The sequence below is a fragment of the Electrophorus electricus genome, chromosome 19 (assembly GCF_013358815.1).
Source record: "Electrophorus electricus isolate fEleEle1 chromosome 19, fEleEle1.pri, whole genome shotgun sequence".
Classification (NCBI taxonomy): Eukaryota; Metazoa; Chordata; class Actinopteri; order Gymnotiformes; family Gymnotidae; genus Electrophorus; species Electrophorus electricus.
The window spans coordinates 7091891-7106842 of NC_049553.1; the positions used below are offsets into that span (position 1 = coordinate 7091891).

The 14952-nt window shown below is 39.6% G+C and overlaps 1 protein-coding gene across 2 annotated transcripts; it reads left to right on the plus strand.

Moving 5' to 3' along the window:
* The first annotated feature begins 762 nt into the window (after positions 1-762).
* On the plus strand, positions 763-14055 carry tbc1d19 (TBC1 domain family, member 19). 2 transcript variants are annotated; one of them, XM_027003813.2, is made up of 21 exons: positions 763-941; positions 1105-1177; positions 1293-1338; positions 2664-2739; positions 2846-2920; positions 3046-3109; positions 4833-4879; positions 5315-5425; positions 5615-5687; positions 6226-6264; positions 6600-6712; positions 8393-8467; positions 8797-8859; positions 9979-10063; positions 10165-10209; positions 10297-10371; positions 10469-10578; positions 10662-10753; positions 11295-11410; positions 11710-11780; positions 12860-14055. In XM_027003813.2, exons 1-21 carry the CDS (start codon positions 843-845, stop codon positions 12932-12934), a joined length of 1623 nt encoding a protein of 540 aa, XP_026859614.1. In that variant the 5' UTR covers positions 763-842; the 3' UTR covers positions 12935-14055. The 2 variants fall into 2 exon arrangements, with proteins under 2 accessions (XP_026859614.1, XP_026859615.1); XM_027003814.2 differs by having other exon boundaries at positions 10339-10371.
* The last annotated feature ends 897 nt before the right edge of the window (positions 14056-14952 follow it).

Here is a 14952-nt window from a genome sequence, read left to right on the forward strand (position 1 = left end):
CTTCTCAGGACTTGCCTCACTCTTTGTACATATTTGGCTGTAGCTGCTTTCCTTTTGGTCTCTTCATGATTCCCATTTTCCTGTGAGATTCCAAGGTGCTTGTAGCTGCCTTCAATATCTGTTCCTTCTGGCAGTATGAACCCCTCAGTTCTAGCTACCTTCCCTCTCCTGGTAACCAACCGACCCGAATGACATTCTAATGCCGTTGCTTTATATCCTAGTGAGATGGATTATGGAGTCAATGTCACATCCACTTCTGTCATACAGTTTGATGTCATCCATGTAGAGGAGGTGGCTGATGGATGCCTAATATATCTCACCCCTTGACAGATACCACTCAAACTAGATAATCAATATTGTTCACTTCACCTGTCAGTGGTCTTAATGTTATGACTGACCAATCAATTCCCACCTGTCAGGTTATTCCCCTCTATCACACAACAGCTACCAGCCAGGGAGGGCGAGGCTGTCACATGCTTCCCCCAAACACTGCATCTTTTTTTTTGCACTGTGGCTTATTCATCACCAGTTCTCTATCAGTTGTCCAACTCTCACAGTAATTTGCAGCCTAATAAACTGTAAGATGCTTTACAATGCATTACAAATTATTATTCCCTTTGGTTAGTCTTGGGTCCCAGTATGCTATTTAATTTTGTCTGCAACGTGTCCTTATGTAAAGTTAACATACCTTCAGAACCTAGGAACCATGTATTCAATGTCCTTGTTTCCTCAGACGTGTAGTTCGAAGTTGCTAAGATACGGTGCTCCACTCGTAGATTCTGAGCCTCCCAATCACAGTAAAATTATTTTGTGAGTTTGATTGGTATTACGAAATACCTGTAATGATGAACGAGGGAAGTGAGTTGTCTGTCACCATCGCTCAGATTGTCCAGCGTCTGAAAGGAACTCATTTGCACTCACAGTTGGAGAAACAAGCGAAAGTGGGTAGCTAGCTAGCTAACGTTAATGTAGCCTGCATGAGGTGCACCTGCAATATGTGCATCGGATTTAACTGCACTACTCCCTTTCTCATGGCATCTTTAACTAGCGACAGTCATACAGTGCCACTATTAACTAGAAACGGATTTGTTTCTCCCTTCTTAGGAATGTTTACATAGACCGGAGATAAGACTAGAATCCATAAAAGAAGACGTTCGGAAATTCCTGAGGGCTACAGGTAGGCATGGTCCGCTGGATTGGTGATGGAAAGCTGCAGTGATTTTTCTTTGCTTAAGCGTTGCGTGAAGTAGGATAACTAGTTAGGTATAATCGGTTTTCTCTGTTTTTGCTAGGATGGGAGAGAAAGTTGCAGAACGCAGTCTACAGAGAATTGCACATGTAGGTTAAGTTGAAATCTCATCAAAGCTTTTTGTAATGCGATTATTATTATTATTTTTTTAAAGGAACTGGTTATGTCATCATCGGCAGCCAGTAATGCGATATATATATATATATATATATATATATATATATATATATATATATAAAGTGATAAAATAAGCAACACTTTGAATATTCTCTTTCTGTATCGTTTTAATGACGATACTTTATATCGTCATTATATTATTTATGTTTTATATTGTCACCTGTGTTTAAGAATGGCAAGAGATGTAGCTAATGGCACATGGAACACAGATGAGTATAAACGAAATGCAAATACTGGCAACAGTATGGAAGTGGTTATACAATAATGTTTAGAGGTGCATTCAGATGTGTAGGTCTACCTGACCTAGACACTGTGACAAGAGGAACACTTTAACATTACTTAAGGTTTTCGTGATATTTCAGTGACCTACAGGGCAGAGCATTAGGCAATATGTGTGTGTGTGCTGCTCATGCAAGTTGACCGGTATTAAAACTGTAGGTCAGCTGTCTGCAACCTAGTGAAAAAAAAAAAGATCCTGTGAGTGTGGTGCTGAAACAGTTCCTCTGTAGCAGCTGAAAGCATTTCAATGACAGAGCTTGGCTAATATTTCCTCTGTTTGGCGGTGTGTGTTCCACTGGGCATTTGTATTTGGGTTATGGGTCCCATAGAGAGGGTTCCTTTGTTCCTGTTTATCACATGTGGAGAGTGTGAGTTATATACAGTTCTGTGCCCTGAAAATGTTTTGTGTCCTGAAAAAGAAGGGTCTTTAGCAGGTGGCACTTAGCAGATGGACACTGAGTGACGGCAGTCTAGGAGCAAACACTTGGCATTGTTAGAGCACCATGTAGTCTTTCCTTAAATGTATTTTGTGCATGTCTTATGAAGCTATCTTTAAAACAAATGATCCAAGCAAGTCATCTGCATGTCGTCTTTAAGATGGCATGTTTATATTGAATTTAGTGTTTTAAGGAGGCCAGTAGATAACTGGAAGAGACCTAGAGCTGTTGTTGCTCACAGTCACTGAATTTGATGGTTGAGGGAAGGTGATGGCATGATGTTTCCTGCATATGTGAATCCAGATGGAGGTATTGAAGTCAAAGTGTCTCTGCTGAATGTTGGATTTATTCTGCTGTAGGAATTTGAATTGTGTTAACATGATGGTCTAATACTATTAAATGTGGGGATTGGCAAGAGCTTGTGTTGGGGTGCACTAAAATTCACTTATGTGAAGATACTCAACATTATGAGAATGTACTAAACCAGCTGAACCTGTTGGGATCATGCGTGTGGTTTGCAGTTTGCCTCCATCTGGGCACCCAGAAGCTCCCCTTGAGCACACTAAAGAGCCGCTGGCATACATGCGTAAGGCCCAGGTAAGACGTCCTAGTCACACCCTCCTCTGTGCATTTTCGCCCTCTGTCTGTTCACAATCCCCACCCCTCTTTCACACCTCACATCTACACACATCTTTCTTTGCAGGCAAGCTGGGAGAAGAGGATCCTGAAGAGTCTGAACAGTATGTGTACTGAGCTGGGGGTTCCACTGGCTCGGAAGGTAGAGTCCAGACAAATTGCTGCTCAGAACCCACACCAAAGCCACATGCTTGCTGGCTAGAACTCCAGCTTCCCATAAGTCTGTTCTATTTGCAGTTTTACTAAAATTTACCACATTTACCCTAGCGGCCTGTCCTAGAGCAGAAAGAGCTGACAAGCAAATGGAATGAGATGGGTGCAGATGAACCAGGTAACACATGATGTCCAGTTTTCATGCAGTTTTAATACACACATGCAACCTTCACACATAAACACATGTGACTCTCTGACAGTCTCAGGGCACCTGCCTATGCTGCGTAACTGTTTTTGGTGTTTAGTTTCACCAAACAGCAAAGGCTCCCAGACACACGACCACATGTCTGGACACCAAGTCCAGGGTCAGCTTTCAGTCTGTGTCTGGTTTTGAGCATGGACACCAGGGGACCGATGTCTATAAAAGTCAGTTAGTGCTAGTAAATGAAAATCCACCATGAAACACTGCAGAGTCTGTATAAAACTTTTGTCAAAACATTTTTTGAGATTTTCTCATGACTCATCATGTAAACCTGTAAATGATTTTTCATGTGATTTTACATCACACAATATATAAACTATTCTGTTTAGAGGCTTTATTTTATATATATTTTTAGTTATGTTAACTTGAACAGATGTTAGAGTGAAATTTATTTGTGGAGTTTGAGGATTTACTTTTCCAGCTCAGTTGTAAATGACATTGAAAACTTCAACAGGATAGTACCTGAATAAATAAAGGACAACTAAAATGTAAAATGTCACAGCCTGTAGTCACGCTCAAATGTTGCTCTGTCTTCTTTTGCCAGTGGAAATTACACAGGGACCTCAGTATGCTTAAACTTTGTGTCTTGATCTTGGATTATTTGCAATGTTTATGTAACCAAGATTGGTGTAGATCATATAAAAAGCAGACCCAGTTCTTAATTGTGGTTAATTGAATTGAACTGACAGTGGACAAAGTGGAGAGCCTCCTTTCACCAGTTTAACTGTTTTCATCTACAAGCCTGCATTGCCTTGATGTCATTTGTACACAGAATTCTGTATTAAACAGAATATAACAGCTGAGTTTCCGCTCTTGATAAATTCCAGTCAGAACACCTAAAACTTACTATGCTGCGGCATTAAAAAATGATTCAGTCTTAGATCCAACACAGCTTGGAGTGTACTACTGCAGTGGTACCTGAGACAACAGCATGCAGCTTGAAGTTCTCTCCAGACCTCTCAGAGGCAGAGTGAGAGATGCTCTGTGAAAGGGCTCATAGGCCAGTTTTCACCTGCTAACATCTTGTCTGAAGCAGCATGCAGCACTAGTGTTGAGAGGGACATTCCTTTTAATTCTGAATATCTGTGTGTTGGCACTCTTGAAGCACCCCACCACCACCCCCGTGTGTATGGGTCCGTCTCCTTGAGTTTATTTTTTGAGATCTGCCTGCATGCAGTTATCCTGTGGGATGTAACAGTTCCATAACAATGCTATCTGTTTGCCATGCGTATGATAACATTTATGGATGTCTGGCCAATGGCATAAACAGCTTAGCCTATGAAACCAGAGCGTGTCCAGAACTCTGGAATGAGTGGAGATAACTGGAGCTATCCCTCCTAAGCTACTGCTTGCCTTATAGTCTGCCCCTCCCGTCTTTTTTTCTTTCTCTCTCTCTCTCTCTCTCTCTCTCTCTCTCTCTCTCTCTCTCTCTCTCTCTCTCTCTCTTTCTCTCTGACACTTCTTGTTTAAAGGGGTCTTTAAGTTAAAACACCTAATTCTTTATTGTTCACTTAACTTTCATAGTTCACCTGTCATACTAATATGTAAGATGCAAAGCAATTTGCTTCTGATGCTTATTGTTTGTCTTTGTGCAGTGATGCATCATCACTGACTAACCACTACAGTCTCCTGTTTGCAGATCTGAGCAAGTTCAGGCCTGTTTATGCACCCAAAGATTTCCTAGAGGTAAGTTTTGATTGGAAACATCTGCTACCTTCAAGTGAATGAAGGGCTTGGCTGGCCAATGGCTGATTGTATTCCAGTAGGAAATGGTCCACAAAATGACTCTGAAATGGCCCACGAAATGTTATCAGTGATTGACAGGCATAGACACAGACTCATTCTCTTTATAATTGAGGTGCACTGCACATATGCCATTCTTAATTGCCAGGCTGAAGTGTTCTGTACTTGGGAATGAAGGAACGCTCAAGTCATGCGCATGCAACCTATAAATAAACCCATAAATAGGCCATAGAAATTTTAGTTATATATTGTTTTATATCTACATTATAAGACATTCTGCATACATTTAAATTTGCAAAATGACATTATATATGTGCAGCATGTCATGTAATGAATATTAGAATAGCAGCCTGTGTTTTATTTTTTATTTTTTGGAAGGTGCTTATCAATCTGAAGAACCCCAATCACGACCACAGCGACGGGCTCACTGCCAGGAGCCACTGGGGCCTTATTCCGATCTCTCTCAGTGTCCGGGATGTCCCCCAGCTGGTAAGCCTTATCCCGCCTACTTCTCATTTTCAGAACCATGTTCCAGTCTACTCAAACAAGGGGATCAGAGGAAATCCATTCACTTTAACTGATTTCCCCCCCAGCATATCCAAAGCTCATGTTGAAATTAGAAGAGCAAATGCCAACACTGTTCCACTCATCATCTGTTCCTGTTCCGTGTCTTTTCAGAGAGAGGCTTATCCAGAACTGAGTCTGTCCTGCAGCCAGCTTGGCATCGATGATCACGCACACGTTCCCCCAGGTAGATCTCCACTCAGGCTGTGCTTCTGTAAAGCACTGGCATGTTGTGTAAGTGCTTCTGATTTGGAAAATGTGGCACCCACACCTCTGCTTAAAATACTGTAAGTCCCTAAAGCTTATGCATGGAACACAACAAAAAGCATGTTTTGCTTTGGTTTTTAAGATGCTATTAAAAGTACGATAAAACTTTTTAAAAATTAATCAAAATAAGATAAGGTTTCTGGCTATGATATAAAGCCTGAAACAGTTAATGTTAGATTTCACAATATTTGGTACAAAATATGGGTTAAAGTCATAACTGATGCCATTTAGCCATTTTTAACTTTGTCTTTAATATTGCACAGTTAATGCAGAGGCTGATCCATGCTGGGAGTGCAAGTTCTTACTGAGCAAGCACCCTGCTCTAGGAATGATGCCCATCCATTTGATTTTCATTCAGTATGTTATCCAGTTTGTGTCTTATTGTGTTCAACCCGTCTGGAGAGAAAAATGTGAAATTATCTCTGTCTTTCTTGTTCTCTGTATCTATTTTTACACAGATTTGTTTGAAAGTGAACACATTCGTATTGGAAAGAAAGGTAAAAAAAACAATCTTTATGTAGTCCCCCTTTCCTGGGACACTATATCTTGCTGAGAGTTTCTGTTGAATACCCATAATTCCATCTTATCTGTGCATAACATTTGGTCCTCCTTAGATGATACATAGACACATGCACTAACCTACCTATATTAACAACACAGATGGAGATAGTGGCTCGGGGTTTATGCTTTAAATGCTTTTTAACAGTTTTTTTTTCTACACCTGGAATATTTAGTCCATCAAAAATTGAAATGTGTATGGATAAGCTATGTAGGTCTGGAGCACCTCTTGAAAGTGTATACAGTGAATCGTGTGTGTGTGTACATGTGTTAGTGGTGGATGAGCAGGACAGTGCGGCTGCTCAGCAGTACAGCAGGCAAGGCAGTCCTACAGGCCTCAGAGCACAGCTATGGGCTCTAATCCTCAATATCACTAACGACCCTGAGGTAACACAAACACACACAATTACATATTGCATTTTACAAATGTCCATTATATATGCTGCATATATTAAATTACAACTTGCAAGTCTGGGGACACCTAAGCACAGGGGCTTTGATAGGCACAATATGGTAAAGTATATACACAAAAGTATCAAGTAAAATCTCTTTAATTACTTTCACACCATGTTAATTGTACCAGTGTTTGAATTTTAATGGCAATATCTACACATGCCACTTTGGCACACACCTAATGTAACCTGTCACTGGGTTTACTCTGACATGCTAAATTAACCTTCATTACTGTTGCATAAATATGAAGTTAGGTGTCACCCAATTGTGTGGCAGAAGGTTAAAACAGTCACCCCATTCGGTTGTCCACCTTGTGTACATCAGGCTGCTTAACTTTAGTCTTCTGTAAGACGTGAGCTCCTAGTTGCTATTTGCGTAGTCAAATGGGAGCGTTGAGGATAGCTGACAGCAGAGGGACAAACACGCGTTAAAAAAAATCACAATTTTTATTGACTTGAGTAAACATACTCTTCTCCTGTAAACCTCCTCCTCTGCCATGTCACTGCTTCAGACGATTACAGGACAGAAGCATATGGCATGGCAAAGTGGACAGTGAAAAATGAGAGGCAGCATTAATGTTTTAGCAGGTGGAGCAATTATGTTATCAGAGATATGAGTGCTCTCTTCAAAACAGTTCAGCAAAAAAGAGTGTAGGTAAGCAGTGTGTGTGTTAGGAAGGCAGGAGTGTGCAGGACATCTCTGCAGATTCTCAGTAGGTGACCACCAAGGAATTAGCATTGGACATTATTCAATTCTGTATTTAGGAAGGAGTAAGATCTGTTTACTCTAAAATGTTCATCAGATTGGATTTACCATAACTCTAGAAAAAGAGGATGAATATGGCAGAATCTTATGCCATGGTCTGATACATTTCCTGTTCAATTTTGAAGATTGCTGCTCATTTGACCTATTGTGGTTTAGTTCCTGTTGCTGTGATTAATGTCACAGGTGACTGTATTTGAAAAATTCTTTAGAACAGTTCAAGAGTTTCCAGTCAAGCAGTTTCTTTTAGGACTTTTAAGGTGAATTGTAATCTTTCCGTCCTGACATGATCCAGACATTTTATTCTTTTGTAAAAAAGATCTGTAAGCGGTCTGGATGTGGATCAGTTGTCTTGATGGTTTCCACAACTTTCCTATACCCCTACCCCCATCAGGACAGGAAAGCTTTTTTGTGACTTCCTTCTCTATGCTTACCTTTTTTATTCCTTGTCCAAGGTAATATTTTATTTTCCATCGTCTGGAATATTTTTAGATTGCATATGTTATTACCTAAAAATATACGGTTTGTTTAGTACAGTATCAGCAATAGTCAAAGTTTGCCATCATATCCATGACTGATCACCAGCTATATTTAGAAGAGTTAAAGGTAGCACATGGCAGTTGTTACTAAGTGGTCTGTTTTTGCAGTATTTTTAATAAATGTGATGGTAAGAAGGGAGGCATTTCTGAGCTAAAGTGGCAGATGTTGGTGACTGACCTATAGGTAATGATTCAAATCTTTTTTGTTTTGACCTTGATGCTTTTTGAACACATATGTCCTGGCTTTTCATTTGTAGTTGTGTGGTATTAGGCCATTCAGGCTCAGTTACCATATTTTGCTTCTCTTTGCCAGGACGTTGCGCATTATGAGCAGCTCAAGGCTGCTGTTATACACCATGACCTGCTGGTGGATAACCTAATATATAAGGTAGGCATACACATACAAGCCTGAGAATGTTTAAGAAGTACATTTTATTTAATAAAAATGGATTTTGTGGCTACTTGATTGATATCATAAGATCTTCTTAATTAGGTTTAGTGTCCCAACCAAAGCTAGAAGTCATCTTGTCCCAAAGTCTTCTTGAAATGGTACATTTAGCATATGAACACAGATTAGATCAGAACAAAAGAAATGTGATATGAAACTATAATGAAACCAGCTCACAGTTTAATGGAATCCACTATGTCATTTCCACTTTCCTATACAGGGGCCTTAGTCAGGATTTACTGTCAATTTGTATAGTTTTTTTTCCCCAGGATGTGAAACTGACTGCAAGTAATGATGACTACTATTTTGTATTTGAAGACGTTTTGTATCAGGTGAGTGTTACACACGCATGTGTACATCTTAACAGGCTGCTTTCTTCAGCCCTTTACTTCATCAAGTTTTAATTGGCCCTGTGCGTGTAATTGGCTGTGTGTCTTGCAATGTATATATACACACACACTGACATTCATGCATGTATACCTTGTAGACCTTTAATTTTCTGTGTGTATTTTTTAAAATTGCAATTCTTATGGTATCTTGGGGAGATACTATTGCAATATCTGCCTGTGGCCCACTTGGGAGAGCAGTTAGGGTACATCGCTAGCAAGGCCAAGGTCAGGGGCTCATTTCCCAAGAGAACTCAAACTGACATAGAGGTAAATACATGGAAGTCATTCTGTAGAAGAGTGTCTGCCAAATCCTGTAAACGTAAATCTATCATATAACACGTTAGGCTGGGCTGAATAATTAAAAAATATACTTATCCTAAAATGTTACTCTTTTCAGTCATTCTGGGTTTGTTTGGTTTTTTTTGGGTTGCTGTATCTCAATGAAATGTGCAAATTATGTCATCACTATGTAGTCTTATCATGGACTACAGGTGTGAAATGATTAACAGTAGAGCATAAATATTGGTTTTGTACTAGTCTCTGAGCAGATAAAGAACTGTTCTGTTTATGTGGTTTGTAGCTGGAATAATGGCTTCAGTCATGTTTTTCAGCCCAAGGATTCATTAGAAATGGAGAAGCATATATAAGTTTTTTTTTTTTATCATTATAAATTTTAATATATTTCCTTGGTAGAGTGGGATTTTATATTCAAATCATTTGTAAACAAAACACTAATTAAAAAGGTAATAGCTGGCAGTATGCCAAATTGGAAAGATTTCTTTTTGGCTAAGGTTCTGTGTCCTGAATTGCTTTAAATGGAATTTCTAATAAGTAATGGACTGTTGGCTGGCCAAATGTTTTTAAGTGGAGTGCTCTTCAAATGTAAATGCACCTGAGCAATTTGCCATTGACATAATAAATATGGTTCAAAAATAGAATTCTGTATTTAGGAAGGACATTGTGGTGTATTTGTGTGTGCATGCGTGTATTTGTGTGTGTGTGTGTGTGTGTGTGCATGCGTGTGCATGCGCACACACATGGATTGATTTTGTTGTTCAACAGGTCTTACTGTGCTTCTCTCGAGACACTGCAGTTTTAGAGCATTTCAGCTACAACAGCGCCACCCCTCCCAAATCCTACATTCAGGGTAATGCTGTTAGAAATGTCTGGATCTTTGTGTGAGAATCCATGTGTAAGTTGGCTATTGTGTATTATTTGGTCATCTAATAAAATATGTCTTTCCCTCAGGCAAGACTGGTGAAGAGGAGTTTGCTGTCGTGTATCCTCCAAATGGTAATCTCAACCCATCCAGGAGCTTCTTCCATTACGCTCTCACCAGTGCAAATAGTCTTGTAACTGCATTCCTACGTTATAAAACAGTGCCTCTGTTACCGTGTCAGATGGGTATTGTTTGTCGCTTAGGTGTGATCCCTTTCCATGGCTTCTCAATGTATGGTGAGTGTGAAGACAGCACATCTATTTTGGCTGACACAGAAATATGGGGAAAGTTTAGTTAATGGGCATTAAGAGTGTGTGTGTGTGTCTCCTGCAGTGGCTCCTCTGTGCTTTCTGTACAACGAGCCATGTAAGCTGTACAGTGTATTCAGGGAGATGTATGTACGTTACTTCTTCAGGCTACACTCCATCTCCTCCAGCCCCTCAGTAAGTAGATGTTACAGAATGTCTCGGTTTGTAGGCTGGAAGTGTGTGTTTTAAGGCCAGTGTGTGTGTGCTTGTGTTTGCAGGGTATAGTTTCTCTTTGTCTGCAGTTTGAGAGGTTACTTCAAATCCATCTGCCACAGCTCTTCTTTCATCTACAGGAGATCATGGCCCAGCCGTAAGTCACAATTGATTGCTGTGTTATGTTACTATGCTATCTTTCACTCAGCATGCTATCTTTCACTCAGCATGCTATCTTTCACTCAGCATAATCCCTTACTCAGCATAATTCCTTTTTATCTGTCTATCTATCTATCTATCTATCTATCTATCTATCTATCTATATATATATATATATATATATATATATATATATATATATATATATATATATATATATATAATCTGAGTAATAGTGCTTTTCCTTTTTCATATAACCAAGTTTATGGGACAAGAAATGTAAAGACAGATTCTCGATCAGTTTATTCTAAGTAGTAAGATGCAGTCCCAATTTAGAGGAAAGATGCCGCTCTCTTGCAAGCAGTATTCACATGGCTCCACCTAGTGTTTATGCTGTGTATTCGTGTCTCATATCCTGTTACACTGCTTTGCAAATTTTTAGTAATTTGCCCATTTTTATTGCTTAGTTTGTCCTTAGAAAAGATCTATCTTTGAGAGAAAATGAAATCTAAATGCCCATATGTGTGTTTCTACCTTAGATTGCGTATTGCCTTTAAGTGGATGGTTCGGGCTTTCTCAGGGTACCTGTCTACTGACCAGCTGTTGTTGCTATGGGACCGTATCCTTGGCTACGACTCTTTAGAGTTAGTGGCAGGTGCGTCCCTTCCTTTCTGTTTTTCACCCAACAGCTTGCAAACGTTTATAGTAAACATTTTTCACACATACAAATTCAGTTTTAATACAACTATTAGGATATATATTTTCATTATATTTTGAATTACATACTTTTCATCTAGCATACAAGTTAGTAGCTTGTAGTCATAAGTAAGTTTAAGAAGCAACCTCTGTCCCATGATCTACATGGAAGGGAACCTTCCAGTATATGACCGTAAAAGTGTATCAGCTAATCGGCTGAATATTTGATTGGCTATTTCTCCATCCTTCTTTCCGTAGTCCTGGCGGCTGCAGTCTTCGCCTTTCGAGCTGAAAACCTAATGGAGGTGACATCACTGGCCTCAGCTGAGGTGAGTGTGTGGGTAGTATGTGTGTACAGCATACAAGTGTGTGTGTGTGTGTGAGAGAGACTGAAATAGCGTGTTGACTCTTAGCCAGCACCAGTAACTTAGCCTCTCTGAGGCACATGTCTCAGAATCGCTGGCCTGTCCACTTTTAAAAGCAGACCACCCCTCCCTGGGGCCCTGATGCATCCAGAACCAAATGTGACAGGACTTTTTGTGATATGTGACATTTTGTGTGATTTTCTGACAGGGTTTTTTTGCAATATGTGATTTTTTTCTGTGTCTTTTTTGCCCCTGTATGCTCCTCGGCAAGAGGTCACATATAACTGCTAACCAGTCATTTCCTTAAAATACATTTTGTCATCACATATTTATGTGGAACACACATGAAAGAGATTGCTTATTTTTGTAACTACAAAATACAACATTGACATAATATATTTTCATTTTTAACACGTGAATATATTAGTTGCAAGTATCTAATAGCATTTTAAGGGCAACATCATTTGTTGCTGCCTTAAGCGATGGTTTGACTGACACCTGTAGTAAAAGCCCATCTGAGTCTCTGTCAGCGGCGCCTGGCCGTAATCCACAGTGACGCAGAGGTCCGGGCCCCAGGGCGCAAGGGAGATGCTGCTGGGCAGGATCTGCTGGGCATGGACCATCTGGCCCTACTGGAGAACATATCATAACACTTTGTATTTTTAGCACCCAGGGCCTGAGCCTGAAACTTTAGAGGCTTGCAAACATGATAGGAGACCCTAAATGTACTCGCTACCAATCCTAAAAGGCCAGGGCTTGCGAATGCTTGAGAAAAACTAGATTCCTCCTGCCCTACCCTTGGGCATTAGAGCCAGCTACTGGGGCCACAGGGCATCTGGCTTACCTCGAACCGTCCACAAAACATTCAGCCTCTTGCTGAGGTGGAGAAATTCTCCAGTTGGATTTGCTAAATGGGAGCAGAATGGCATACTTTTGGGTTTTGTGGGGGGGGGGAAGGATTTTCTATTGCTGATGGAGAAATAATGTTCAGCAGAACAATCGTTCCTCCCATTGTCATTCATTGTGTCCTTGTCTTGTCACAGGCTGTTCTTGCTGACCTCTCAACCCTAAAGGTCATGCCTCTCCTCCAGATATTCCTCTTTGCGAATGTCATCTGAGGAGAAGTCTGCCTGCTTTGCCTATACCAGCTGAGGTCATTTGCAGTGAATGATGTCTTGAATATAACGAGATAAGTTAAAAATAGAGGCAATCTACACACCACATGCCACAAAAATACGAGACTAACTTTACATTTTTAGTCCCATTTCATGTTCAAGGACCTATATATGTATGTATATTAACACTGATTCCTATAGACTTCCACGGGACATAATTCCAAGATATAATGTTTGCCCCAGATGTAACCAAATATTTGAAGAACAAAATCCTAAAAACCTTTTAAACTACTCTGAATACTGATTAAAATGCTTTTTGAGGTTTAATGTTGAAATATTCCTTGAATAGATTCCATCCTTCAAATGTATGAATTATGTCAAATTAGACACATAGTATGTAATAATTAGTGTTACATACTAACTACATAAACCCAAGTAAATTTATACTAGTGATGCTGCTGCTTTTGGCTATTCATTACTGAGAGATTTAACATATTAAAATCTAAAAATGTATCTTATCCATTCAGTTGGAATTTAAAAAAGGAAACGTGAACATAATATAAAGAGTACAATATGGTAAAGAAACAAAGGATGTTAAAGCATTTGTGAGTGAAATACATGTAGTTTAAAATCCCTTGTCTACAATAATCAAACATTATAGCATACTACCCCATGTCAGTGTGACATGCATCTGTTGTATTGCAGATTAAAGAAGGAAAATGGCACATAAATGTGAATTTGAAAGACAGTTACATTGTTATTATGTGAATTATAAAGCATGTGCCCGTTAAGGATGTTATTACACATCCCCATGGAAGTGTATGAAGCAGATGTTGTTTGCTATGCCAGTTTACCTAAATAGAGCTCTCTCCCCCTCACCCATAATACATCTTCCCATTAAACAACACAAAGCAGAAATGACCTTATTGTGTCACTGTAACTTTTTTAAATCATGTTTTAATGCTGTATCAATATATATATACATTGACATGACAATCATTTCTGAAGTTTCTTTAGCACTGCCTTGTTATAAACTTCATTTACAATATTCTGCAAACTTGAACAGGTAAATAATGTTTCTTTGACTTATAGAAAGATAGTAAGTTATAATCATGAGGGGTTATATATTTTAAAACATATAAGCTACATTAAATATGTAGTTTAAAGTACACTGTTTAGTGTTGTTTTGTGGCTACAGTTACTGCTGCCCACCCATTTATTACAGATTATTTGGATTCTGTTTCAGCCCTGATCTGTTAAAGTTTAAGGAGAAGTCTGTCTAATCATTTGAAAGGTTGTATATGGAGAAGGTGTCCAGCACTCTGCCACACAGAGCCCTTTAAATGCTAGCATCATTAACTTACAGGTACCCTGGCTCACAGCAAAACCCTGTAAACTCCTTTGACACATGCTTGGGTCGTCTATACCACTGCTAGTCAGCTGGCCACCGGCCTCTTTCAGTCCTGCCTGCTCATATCAAATTATGCCACTCGTCACTTTTCTGCCCGGCTTCTCACTGCCTCACACAGCAGTGCTGCTGGATGACTAGTCTCAGTACATCTGCCACCTGTCTACCCAGCTTCCCACGCCCTGCCCTGCTTATCTCCTAGGAGCTGATCAACCCCCTCCTTTTCAAACAAGCATACTCTGGGATTGAATTATACAACGTCAGTGTGCCCCTAGTGGTGAGAAGGTTGCACTTCAGGACTAATGAGCCACCAGCCACTTCCTTGATGAAAGATTTCGTGTAAATGGCTCTATCATGTTTTCTTGTCTTCTTTTTCCAACACTTGTATATATGCACCATTTGTGGTGTATTCCAATTATACGGTTGAGTACATAATGGCTTTATTTAAGTCGGTCATGTTTTAAGTTAAAGTTTATTATCTGTTCTTGTTAACTAACGCTGTAAATAATGTTAGTTACCATTAAGGTACAACAATAAAAAGAAAAAAAAAAACTCTTGTATTGATCCCCGACTCCCCGCCCAAGTAGCTGGGCAAGAGAGTGCAGTTGTACTT

Bases quoted from the DNA above. Each gene is read 5' to 3' on its own strand.
- tbc1d19 (XM_027003813.2), top strand. From the start codon at position 843: ATGATGAACGAGGGAAGTGAGTTGTCTGTCACCATCGCTCAGATTGTC. The intron at 2,921-3,045 runs GTAGAGTCCAGA...CATTTACCCTAG, and splicing joins GGGTTCCACTGGCTCGGAAG to CGGCCTGTCCTAGAGCAGAA. The intron at 6,265-6,599 runs GTAAAAAAAACA...TACATGTGTTAG, and splicing joins CATTCGTATTGGAAAGAAAG to TGGTGGATGAGCAGGACAGT.